The sequence below is a fragment of the Penaeus chinensis genome, chromosome 41 (genome assembly GCF_019202785.1).
Source record: "Penaeus chinensis breed Huanghai No. 1 chromosome 41, ASM1920278v2, whole genome shotgun sequence".
In the NCBI taxonomy this organism is placed as follows: domain Eukaryota; kingdom Metazoa; phylum Arthropoda; class Malacostraca; order Decapoda; family Penaeidae; genus Penaeus; species Penaeus chinensis.
In genome coordinates, this window is record NC_061859.1 from 5338443 (window position 1) to 5350942 (window position 12500).

At 36.9% G+C, this 12500-nt stretch overlaps 2 protein-coding genes across 2 annotated transcripts in view; both read left to right on the forward strand.

The window, feature by feature from the left end:
- LOC125047531 (facilitated trehalose transporter Tret1-2 homolog) overlaps positions 1-2988 on the forward strand; it is a 7938-nt gene extending 4950 nt beyond the window's left edge. Inside the window, exons 2-3 of the mRNA XM_047645800.1 lie at positions 621-759; positions 1074-2988. Coding sequence (XP_047501756.1) covers positions 621-759; positions 1074-2323 — 1389 coding nt within the window. The 3' untranslated portion in view covers positions 2324-2988. The remainder of the gene's footprint in view (positions 1-620; positions 760-1073) is intronic.
- A 2643-nt stretch (positions 2989-5631) lies between these two features.
- Positions 5632-12500, forward strand: part of LOC125047498 — a 16343-nt gene continuing 9474 nt past the window's right edge. The window contains exons 1-5 of the mRNA XM_047645734.1: positions 5632-5823; positions 9605-9747; positions 10190-10349; positions 11613-11758; positions 12138-12323. Coding sequence (XP_047501690.1) covers positions 9613-9747; positions 10190-10349; positions 11613-11758; positions 12138-12323 — 627 coding nt within the window. The 5' untranslated portion in view covers positions 5632-5823; positions 9605-9612. The remainder of the gene's footprint in view (positions 5824-9604; positions 9748-10189; positions 10350-11612; positions 11759-12137; positions 12324-12500) is intronic.

The following is a 12500-nucleotide window of genomic DNA, read 5'->3' on the forward strand; positions in this document are numbered from 1 at the left end:
ATATATAGACATATAGATATAGATAGATATATAACATATGTACGTCTATATATAGACTGATAGATAGATATAGATAGAAACAATAATAATGTTAATTAGTAAACAGAATGAAGATAAAATTCAAGGAAATTAAACGTTTATAAACAGCTCCAAGCATGTTTCCAGGTATCTTTTATGAGTATGATTAACAAGGGCTCTTTTAAGAACAGCAAGAATTTACAAGCCAAACAGATAAGGGGCTACTTAATTGATAAAATGTTGTGTTTTTGTTAATTTCCTATACACACTAGCGTAGTAACACAGTGAAAATGTATTCAAATTCATGTTGATGATGGAGAATTAATGTCAAATGAATGCATTTTCCTATGGATTAGTCATGGTATATTTAGCACGCATAAAATAACAGAATATAATGAGTCATATCATTCCAGAGTTGTTAGACCCTCAAGCTGACACAGAGTTGAATATTTGTTTTTAATCTTTCAATTTCATATTAAAGTAATTGCATCATCCAACTATATACATGAACAGCCGAGTCGATTTACAATAGGCTCCCTGAAGCATACCATGTAATTCATGCTTAAAACATTTTTGTAACTTTTCTTCGGTTCCATCTACAGGCAGTGGGTGTGGTGATGGCTTCCCTCACCCACTTAGCAATCGGCACGATCGTGGGCCTCCCTGGTGTGACGTTGCCGCAACTCACGGATCCGAACACGGCGGACATCTTTCTCGACACAGCCCAGGTGGCGCTCTTTGGTGAGTAATAAACGGTTATATTAATAATCAAAACTGAAATCAAATACTGCCATGGATTAAACCTTTTTTTTCCATTTTGATACTGTTACATTATGTGTGTGTGTGTGTGTGTGTGTGTGTTTGTGTGTACAAGTTACTGCATTTATTCTGATTTTATAAATGTTCATTACAAGTCGCATTTTGGTTTTCCCTTCGTTATATCTTGGATTGGCAATGTTGTTCCTGTTAGTTTCGTTTGTATCATGATGCATATACAGCAGTCTCTTATTTCTGTAGCTCTATGTGAAATCTAAATTATTATGTTGTCATTGCAGGCAGTTTGGTCCACATAGGTGCCATCGTGGGATCCCTTTTGGGCGGAGCGTTAAATCTGCGACTGGGTCAGCGAGTGACTCTGCTGATAGCGATGCCCTTATCGCTGGTGCTGTGGCTTGCTCTAGCCATTTCTCCGGCTGTGTGGATGGTGCAAGTGGCACGTACGCTACTTGGAGTCGCCCAGGGCCTTGCTGGTGCCGCAGCCAACAATTATGTAGTAGAGGTGGTCCACACCTCCGTGCGAGGCCGCTTTGCTGGCTTCGTCGACACAGCCAGACAGCTTGGCTTCCTGTTCGCATACGTCGTCGGGAGCACTGGCTTGTCTTGGCGCCACGTGAGCCTCGTGTGCGGCTTCGTGACGGCCATCCCCCCCTTCATCGGCCTCCTCTTCCTGCCCAACTCGCCTCGATGGCTGGTAACCCGGGGGCGCCTGGAGGAAGCCCATAAGGCATTGAAGTTCTACCGAGGTCCGCGCTACGACGTCTCCTCCGAGCTCAGCGCCATCACCGAGCAAATCGACCGCACCTCCAGCAGCACCATGGGCACCAAGGACCAGCTGCGCCTACTGAGGGAACCGTCGGTGAGTCGGCGTCTAGTGCTGCTCACCTTTCTCATGTTCATCCTGCAGTTCACGGGCAACATAACCATCGCCACATATGTCGTGACGATCCTGAAGTCCTCCAACACAGGAGTGGATGCCTATACGAGCGCCATGTTGGTGGGTGGCATCCGCGTCGCAGGAACCGTCGCATATCTGCTCCTGGTGGACCGCGTGGGCCGGAAAGCCATCGTTCTGACCACGTGCGTCGCCTGCTCCGTGTGCCTGACGGTGTTTGGGGTGTATTTCTACCTGCAGAACCAGAGCGCCGACCTCAGCCACCTGACATGGCTGCCCCTCACAGTGCTCCTGCTTTACATGCCTCTCGTGTGCGCGCTGGAAGCTGCCACTTGCCTACTTCGGGGAGAGCTTCTTCCCACCAACGTCCGAGCCGTGGGCGCTGCCCTCATGTACATCTTCTTCTTCCTGGGCATGTTCGCCACCGCCCACTCCTTCCCTGCCAGCGTATCCACCATCGGAGAGCACGGAGTCTTCTGGCTGTACGCAGTGTCGTGCCTCCTGATGGCGGCGGTGGTGGGCCTCTCGGTACCTGAAACCCGTGGACTTTCACTGGAACAGATTGACGACTTCTTCCGAGCGCAGAGAAAACGCACGGACACTTCGCAAATAGAAAAAGATTCGAAAAGTTGATGCGTTTTATCTCTTTTATCTTTTATGACTAAATGTAACGTTTAACTATTGTCAATGCGCTTTTATTTTCTTTGTTATCTGTTGTTGTTTTTTAAATAAAGATGAAACATTTTTCTTGCGAGCAAACCTGGAAACCTCTTCACAAAAACAAACTCCCAATCTTTATGTTATTTACAGAACACGAATACTTTCACCTCGAAACAAATGACAGTGGAAAAGGTTGTCAGGTTCATTTTCTATATTTACAGGGTTTCTATACTGTTCGTTATGTTTTAACACTTTTTATGCCCATATAGGATCTCCAAGAATCCTGCTTACTCGGAGTAACGGTCTCTCACTGCCAATTCTAAAGTCCTTTAACAGAGGGCGCCGTCCTAGCCCTTGCGATGGAGTTCGTGACGTAAAACCGTGTCATTAAACCATTTCGTTTAATTATCTACAAATATTGTCTTTACTTATATCATATCATTAAACCTATTCTATTTTTAGAATATATTTCGTAGACATTTTTGTAAGTAATTAGTTTGAGTGTGGCTAAGGGCCTGTCTGTTGGAAAATGTATTTAACCAAAGATTATGAGTGGTCTTGCCGGATTAGCTACCTGTGATAGTTAGAAATAAACGTGATAGAAATTTTGTTAGAAATATACTTATTGAAATGACACAGTTACTTTGTTTTACCAATCCTTTCGAATGTTTCCTTGTCTTTGAGAAGTGCGTTTATTATAGATTTAGGAAGAATATTACAGTTTATGTTTTTTTTTACGAAAATAAGTTAATAAAGAATAATTCCACAAAGTATAGGGCTATACGCTGAGGTGGGGGGAGCTTGAGCCTCTGCCCTTGTAGTCAAAATAAAGGTCAGAAAAATATCCATTTAGTGGAAATCATGAAAAGAAAATATCATTTTCGTTAAAATCAGTGACAAAAAATGTTCTTCCAGTCAACTTGCCGTCGACACCAAAATAGTCATCAGCACGTGAATCCCGCAAGGACGAGCGGATGCCACGGAAAAATTAGAGCACAGATGCCGAAAATAGAACACTATTAAGAGTTCGGAACGTGAGGACAGAAAATGGAACTTAAAAACTTAGACGCAGAAAAATTCTCAAATCGGAAGTGAAGACCAAGAACACGAGCAAGGAAAGACAAATAGGCCTTAGGGCACGACCGCACCGAATGCGTCATGTGCGTCGTTCTCCGTCTCCGTGCCCCGCGTGTCGATGTACGTGAAAATATACTGCCATAATTTGAACAGAAGTGTCCTCACGGGGCGCATGCGCGGTAGTGACGCGCGGACTGCACACACCTTTGCCTTCACACACATGATGGAGTAAATTATTGCCGTGTACAAAATACGTCTAATGCAGCATATGTAAGTTACATATTCTCATTTCACATTGTTATCAATTAATGTGATTTGACATTATTCAGGGAAAGAAAAATGTTCCTTTCGTCAAAATCAGGAAAATAAAAACATCCTATTTGTCAAAATCAGTAAAGGAAAAATGTCTTAATAAAAACACGGGGAAAGAAGACAGATTTACCCTTTTAGCCACAATTCTGGAAAGACAAATTCCTTCCGTCGAAATTGCACAAGGAAGAGTGCCTCGATAGTCAGACGAGTTTCCTTTATTCAACTGAATAATTGCACTTCTGGAAGCCTTTGTGTGTCACTGATAATGCAAGAAATGTCTAGATGTAATATCTAAACGCTAATTACATATATTGCATTGTGGAATTATTCATCCACATTCATAACCTTTCTACATTCGTCACAATGAACTCCGACCCTACTAAATTAAGTTAATCAACATTACAAAATTAATTGAATCTCCTGAACCCCAGCGAGTATATTATCATTCATCATGCAAACCTAATTTGATGATACAAATTAACTTATGATATATCAAATATAATATAAGTTTTTTTTCTTCTAAAAACGAACCTAGTCATAATGAAACAAGTATATCACACTCGCTCTTCACAAACGCTAAGTCATTATCAGCGATGTTCTCACTACACAAGGGGTAAATATTGGCGAACGCTAACCTTGTACAGCCCGTCCCCGCGATGTTGTACACTGTATTTTTTGTACATATATCTTTTGTTTCTTGTCGTTAGTCTTCTTCTTGTTTAAAAAAAACTCTATTCCTGTCTATACTTCACTCTCGTTTTCACACACACACCCACACACACCCACACACACAGCCACACACACACACACACACACACACACACACACACACACACACACACATATATATATATATATATATATATATATATATATATATATATATATATATATGTATGTATACAGATGCATATATTTATATATATATATATATATATATGTATATATATATGTATATGTATATGTATATATATATTTATATATATATGTATGTATATATATGTGTATATATATATATATATATATATATATATATATATATATAGTATATACATACAATATGTATATATATATGTATATGTATATGTATATATATATTTATATATATATGTATGTATATATATGTGTATATATATATATATATATATATATATATATATATATATATAGTATATACATACATGTGTATATATGTATATATACTATATATATGTTATGTATATATATATATGTATATATATGTGTGTGTGTATATATATACATTCATACATATATATATATATATATATATATATATATATATATATATATATATATATATATATCTTCTCCACTCCTCCATCATTACACCTATCCCTAATTTCGTCCTTTCTCTATAGTCCCTTCCTCTTCCCTCTTCCCTTCCTTCTTTCATCGGCACTTCAATCGGTCCTAAACAGATAAGAAAAGAAAAACTCAAGGACGCCTACGATCTTGACGCCTTCCTACTGGGAGAGGAACCTTGACATCCTTCCCTCCAGTTAAAAGCGAAGACTCAGTTCATCTTGAACGTGAGCCGGAGCTGAGCTTCTGTTTCGTTTTCTTCGCCATTTTTTTATTTTTATCTTGTGAGTTTCTTTCTGAGTTTGGTTGAAGGATATTTTGCTGTTGATTTTGGCTATCAATGGCAGAAAATAGGAACAAAATGAATCATTAAATCTTTCGTCAGTAGTCGCATACATATTTATACATAAACATTAAACCTCCCCGTTACAATTATTCAACATATATGATTTAATCTAGCCCTGTTCAGTATTCCTCATGCATTACACCAAGTCTCTCAGTTTATGCGGGATAACAAAATTTATGCCAAAAACTGCATGCATGAATCCGCCTACTGCATGCGAATTAGACGAACGCTCGTGATGTAAACACGCCCATCATAACAATAATATATGTTCCTGCGGGCAAGCAATCTGGGCCTAGTCATCAATTCCCAAATTGTCTGCAAATGTCTATTTTTAGCCGCCGTGAAGTACAGTAGAAGTTTATACGAGATTTTAAGGCGTCGAATTAACCATTGAAGTAGGGAGTTCAATTATCAGGTGAGTTACGGAACCGAAGTGAAGAGTTTAGAGAGTAGCGTTGCCGTTACGGCCGAAGAGCGGAAAACTTTCTCAATAGCTTTCTGGCCAAGAGACTTTCTCGGTAGCTTTCTGACTTAATTTTCTCAATTCTCTCAGAATTTCAAAATCACAGAAAGGATATGACAAGAATGAGGAGAATTTAATAAGAAGGAAAAGACGGATTTTATCATAAAATAGAAATGTTCTGAATGCAGATATGCAGATTTTTTAGTGAATGAAATGCAACCACAGCTTTTACATGTTATTTTAATCACTGAATAGCTCACTGAGACCAGTGAATTTAGTGTACTTTGTCCAGATATGGTAATGTTAGCACACAGAAACTAATTATAGAAATGGAGTAGATTCCCAGACTAGGTCTGCTTCTTAAAACTCTGTGAATATGATATCAGTGGATGTCTCTCAATGTTTACTAAACAAATATAAGCCCAGTAGTAATAGTTTGTGGAACCAAAAGATAAGCACAAGGTGAACAGTGGGAAACTTAGATAATTTACTTTGTAATGTTAGAGTCAGCAGTATTCGTTACCGAGAGCACTGCACCCTCCAGAGACAATCCCAAAACCAGAGTATCATGCAAACCAAAAATCCAAACCTAATCTTTCTTACCTTCTATTTAGTCCCTAGACAGGGGGAAGTCCCCTGGTACCATCCCTTCATTAACCCAATGGCGCCGGGTATAGCAAATTAAAAAAAACTCTACGCTCTGGCGAACGGCGGCAGCGCGCCGACTCTGAGCGCGTGATATCGGTCCCTCAAGCCGAATCATTGCCTCGGGGCGTTTTGGCGCGGCGCCGCTGCGGACAGCCGCACGCCGCACATCGTGCGTATTGTTATGACGGCGATAGCCGTGACCCGTCGCCATTGGGTTAATACTTTTTTGCTAACTTTCCGAAAACACAACATTAAGAACTCTGGCAGTGTGAGGGTATTGTGGACTATTTTATTATGCTCTATAAGATGGCAATGTCCATTTCCCTCTATCTCTGCGTGTTGCTCCTGGTAACATTAACTGATTAAGCTAGTGGCAAGTGATGTTTACCTCATAAAGCCTTCACCTGAGTAGTCACGTCACTCATGAGCCATGTCACTCGGACCTGTCAGGGCTCTATCTATAGGTCAGACGTAATGTAGATTTATTACTTTAGGTTGGAGGCTGGGAGGCCGCAGCCCTTTCTTGACATAAATGTATAGCTGAATACTCTATAGTTTAATTTCCTTTGGAGTCTTTGTGTTTCCTTACCTATCAACATGAATGCATACTAGACATCATAAAGAATCCATTGATACTGTATATGAATGATTTTCAGATGCTAATCCATTCTACAAAATTAATCAGAAGCAGCATTGGCAAAAGATATGATGATGTGGTGTTAAGTAGCCTCCAGGCCTCTCTGCACTATGGTAAAATACAGTACCAATAAATCTTGAAATAAAGACTAATGATAGAAAAAGTGTAAGGTCAAGCTTTTATGGAAGACATCAAACAATACTATCAGCTAAAAAAACAACAACAATCTGTTGGAAGCAAAGATAAACCAGTCACTTATCACCCATAGTAACGAATGCTCACCATGATGTGTATGCCTTCAGGACATTAACAAAACAGAAACAAACATCCAATATGTGTAGTGGAGCTTGGTTGGCCATTGCCAAAGGCTTGGAGTAATTAGTGATTATAGAACTTTGTTTCAGTCAGATACAGAATTACCTAGAAGACTGCAGCAGACCACTCATATTTAAGCAAATCATATCATCACATAGGGAAGCAGTCCATGCTCTATTTTGGCAGAAAGTATATACTATATATTGCAGAGGTTTGCGTGTCTTTGCCAGAACTCTTTAAGCCCAAAGGCAGCACACCATGGTCAATCATTGCAGCAGTCATTATATGGGCTCACATGAAACTTCAGTATACCCCAGTATAAAGGGCCTTCAAGAACATATGACATTATGTTTGTACTGTTTGGATTATATGTTATAAAAAGTATATTCCCTGCAAATTCCTATACATTACCTGCCATCCCAAATTAGTGTATAATTCCTATAGTTGTGGTCTTCTAACTGTAACTACCGTATCTGTATATCTGTACAGTAGATATCATGAATTGTCTGTCAACACCAAAGTTACTTGTATTGCACAAATTTGTATAGACTTTCAAGAAGGCCAACATTCTGGCATAACCAGCTGTGTCCTGGGGTTATAAGCCACCATTATTAAACAAAAACTATTTTCATTACTTTTAAGATTCACTCACACAACCTACAAAGGCACTTTATTATCTTCAAAACACTTATATATACTAAATGATGACAGAAGCCATCATCCTAGCTTTTTGAAGTTGATGTACACAAACATGAGTCTGGTTGTGACAACTGTGATGACCAAAATCCCAGTAGGGGCAGAAATATTACAGTTTAACATTACTGCTATGCAAAGCATTACATTACTGTTGAATTAATTCCATTCATGATATTATGGTAGAGCTTTATTTTCCATGTAATATTTTCATTCAAGGAAAAGGATAATGATATTTAAAAAAATTGTATAGATTGGTGAAGGGATAAATCAGTCATTCTTATCAGAAGTCCGTTAACATTTAGTCAGGAGAATCCCATGGGAATGTAATTGGTATACTCATGAATATGGCAGTGTCACAAGAGATTCCTGCAATATATTCATCAGATTAGAAAAGAGTATGGGCATGAGATCTGTTGTGTACTGTGGATGATATTTGCTAAAGGAACCTAAACCAGGGGACAGTTGGATTCATCAGGCCAAGGGTTTTCACTTGCTCTATAGTGATAATGAATATGTATAGATCACATATTCTTATGTCTTCACAGGTTAAGTGGAGTAGGGTATCTTGTTTTTTTTTTCAGTCAAAACATATCTGTGCTTTTTCATCTAACCCTATTCAACCATTAGGGCTAAGATTGTTGTAAATGCATTATGAACATTATATATATGAAAATGATGCAGTCATTTAATATGAACCAAAGTTTCCATTGTTGTGTGAGTCTAACATATCTGTGGAAGATTGTAGTCTAAGCATCATTCATAATTCATTTTATTCATTAAACATCCTGAATGTTTACTGACCCATTTCTGGAGGTTATAAGGTTGTTGAGATTATGTAAAGCAGTTTTGACCCTTGTTTGCCTCATATGTTACTGTTAGTAACACCAGGATTGTTGAACAATAGACAGATTGACTAGTAGTTGATTGATGTAGGTTCATTTTAGATAGTAAACTTCACATAGCTTGTTTTATTTTTCCTTGAAACATAGCAAACTTCCTATCACAATCCTTCACAAACTTTGGATATAATATATTTTTATTTCAATGTTCTTTGTAATAAGCTCATTAATTTCATTGAAATAACTTTTTTGTGGGTTACACGCATAGATATTCTCGTGACATTCATATACAGTATTGTGTGAAACAAAAATATAATCCTTCAGATAACAGAAACTTAATCATCCTCTTTTCCCCAATCATACACACTATTTTAAATGATATGAAAATGAGTTCAAACTTTATCAGATAGGAGAGTCATAGTAGTTTATAAAGTGGATGTTTTATTCTTAAAGAGGTCCTTACACTGCAGGATTTTTTTTCTCTTTCTTTCTTTCTTTCTTTCTTTCTATAAACAGGTTGATTGATGATTATAGATAATGTCACCCATTGTATGATTGTCCTACAACCCTTCTGATGCTTTTCAATTTCTTATTACAGACTGAGTAATGACGACACAAGGAAGCAGTCTCTTTGCACCTAATTATGGACAAGAACCAGAATGGGGACAAGAGAGGCCCATTACTTTCGAAGATCTTGGGATACCACGGTCCCAAGCCATGCGGGCTACAGTATTTGGAAATGTACTTATTACCTGATTGAGAATATCTTCTGTGACCTAAGTCACATATGATATTCTGTGTATGTGTGTGTGTGTGTGTGTGTGTGTGTGTGTGTGTGTGTGTGTGTGTGTGTGTGTGTGTGTGTGTGTGTGTGTGTGTGTGTGTGTGTGTGTGTGTGTGAATGTGTGTGTGTGTGTTTGTGTGTGTGTTTTGTGTGTGTGTGTGTGTTTTGTGTGTGTGTGTGTGTGTTTTGTGTGTGTGTGTGTGTGTGTGTGTGTGTGTGTGTGTGTGTGTGTGTGTGTGTGTGTGTGTGTGTGTGTGTGTGTGTGCCTGTGTGCCTGTGTGCCTGTATTCATATTTTTTTTTTTTTTTTTCAGGCAGAATCATTCTACTTGTTTGTATTTGAAAGATAGATGTATATATTAATAGGTTTTTATTTTCATTATTGTAATTGTCATTCTAGATAAGAACGTGTCAAAGCCTGAGACCTTTGGAATGGATTCTCCTTGTGGGTGGCCTCCTGTCAACGTTAGGAACAATCGGGTTAGCGATATACAGATTGTTTTATCTGCCTCCAGGATGTCAGGATTATGTGTTTGCCATGCTAATAATTTTCCATTCAGGTGAGTTGCCTCTTGACAAATGTATATAGAGCTCTTTTCTTTGTACATACCTTGCAGCACGATTTTTTGAGCTTTCAATTCTATAGCTTATTTTCAGGAGAATGTTTGTCTGCTTATAAAAACCCATTTTGAAGATTTATTTTTTGATATAACATATCAGGTGAGAAGATATTAACAGAATATTTATATCCATTAAATCACCAGTTTGATGTGATATTTGGACAATTTTATGTCCATTTACATGTTAAAGCACATATAAATGTCACATATGTAGAATAATATCCATATCTCACAAGAACTTGTTTATTTTGAACATTACTCATTAGAGAAATACATGATACCTCCATGAAACTTTGAAATAAGAATGAATCTTGCTTTATAGTAGTTCGTGAAAAAGAAGAAAGAAAAGTGCACAATAATAATGAGTAGCATTTATCAAGAAATACATTATCTCAAGTGCTGAGTATTTTTCTCAAAGAAACAAATGATATAGACTGCTTGTTTAAAGTAGAGTGAGGTCTTACTTTACTCTATTTTTTATTTTGGAATATCTATCAGAATGGTCCCTTAGCATGCAAATGTTGACATTTCCTTTTGATTTTGCAGATACTACAAGGCCTTATATTTTTCTTTTTAGGCCATGTTTTTAATGTTTCTCCACTTATGCTAACTATTTGTTGTGTAATACAGCCAACTCTAGATATAGCTTGGTATTTGGATAAAGAATATAAGAGTTTTGAAATTAAAGTTGACATTCTAAGTATACTAATTAATATCAGTACTTCCCAAGAGTAAGAGTTATTAATAGCTATATCATTTTGTCATTTTTCACTATTACTTTTTCATCGTTAATGTTATGAGATATTATGGAAATGGGTTTAATCATAATTTTCTATTTTCATTAATATATCTGCAGTTTTATATTGGTCTTAAAGGAGAAATTGATTATTGATTTAATGGAAGACATGAGGGAAAGAGTTGGTGATGAATAATTATGATATAAAACCCTACCATCTAACAAAAATTAGTGGACTACATAATGATAATAAGTGAATTACTAGTTTAGAATACAAATAATTCTCTCTTTTTTTTCTTTCACATATTTTATACCATTGTTCTATAGAAGGTGACTGTTAAAAGGTTCATAATTTGATTTCCATGTAACAGTTGAAAGTTAATTCACTCAGAAAATATGTAAACAAAATATATATATATGTAAATAATGAAAATGCAAGAAATAAACACCAAACTTTATCCTTTCAGCCTTCTGTATTATATACATCGTAGATGGGGTATTTCGGGAGCAAGCTTTTGAAGTCCTTGCTTTTGTAGCATCATGCATAATATTGATAGTCTACGTTGTGATTAACTATGCCAAGGAATCTTCCACTTCTGATACTTTCAAACTGGTATTTATCTTTTGTTTCTACTTCTAGAGCAAAATAGAATACTTAAGCAGATGTAATTGTAGATGTGAAATGAATATGATGTAGATTGATGGATGTAAATGTTTTCATGTTCATGGATAATTGTTCTTTGTATGTTTTATACATATATATTGGAAGTGACATGAAACATATGGTGCAATGCATGACTAACTAGTTGTTCAGAATGTAAGTATAGAAATGCTTATGAAACATGATGCATAATTACTTAAATTTTTATATTCAATTACCTTGAATTATTAGAAAATCTTTCATACACTATGTACTATACAAGAGTGTAAAAATACATACATTTTATTTGATTTTTACGAGTAACGACTTTTAATTTTTTTCTTGAACGAAGGTACGGCTTATCTTGACTCTGGTATTTGGCACCAGTTTGGGCACCATTGGGACTTTTCTCGGCTACAATTATTGGCAGTCAGGAAACCTCATTTTTAGAACCATTGGGGCAGATAGCTCCATCCAGGATATGTGTAGAGTACTTTTTACAACAGTGACCTTAATCCTGTTTGACATTCAGATTGTGGTAAGCCCTGTTTTTTTTCTTACGTTTTTTCTTATGATATCTCATATATGTGATGTTACTTTCCTCCTGACTTAGGCAAAAAATTATTAGTAGTAAACCTTTGTTATTCAACTTTCATTTGGTCCTTCCTTGCCTATAAAATATATGATTTCTATTTTAACATCTAATTAATTATAT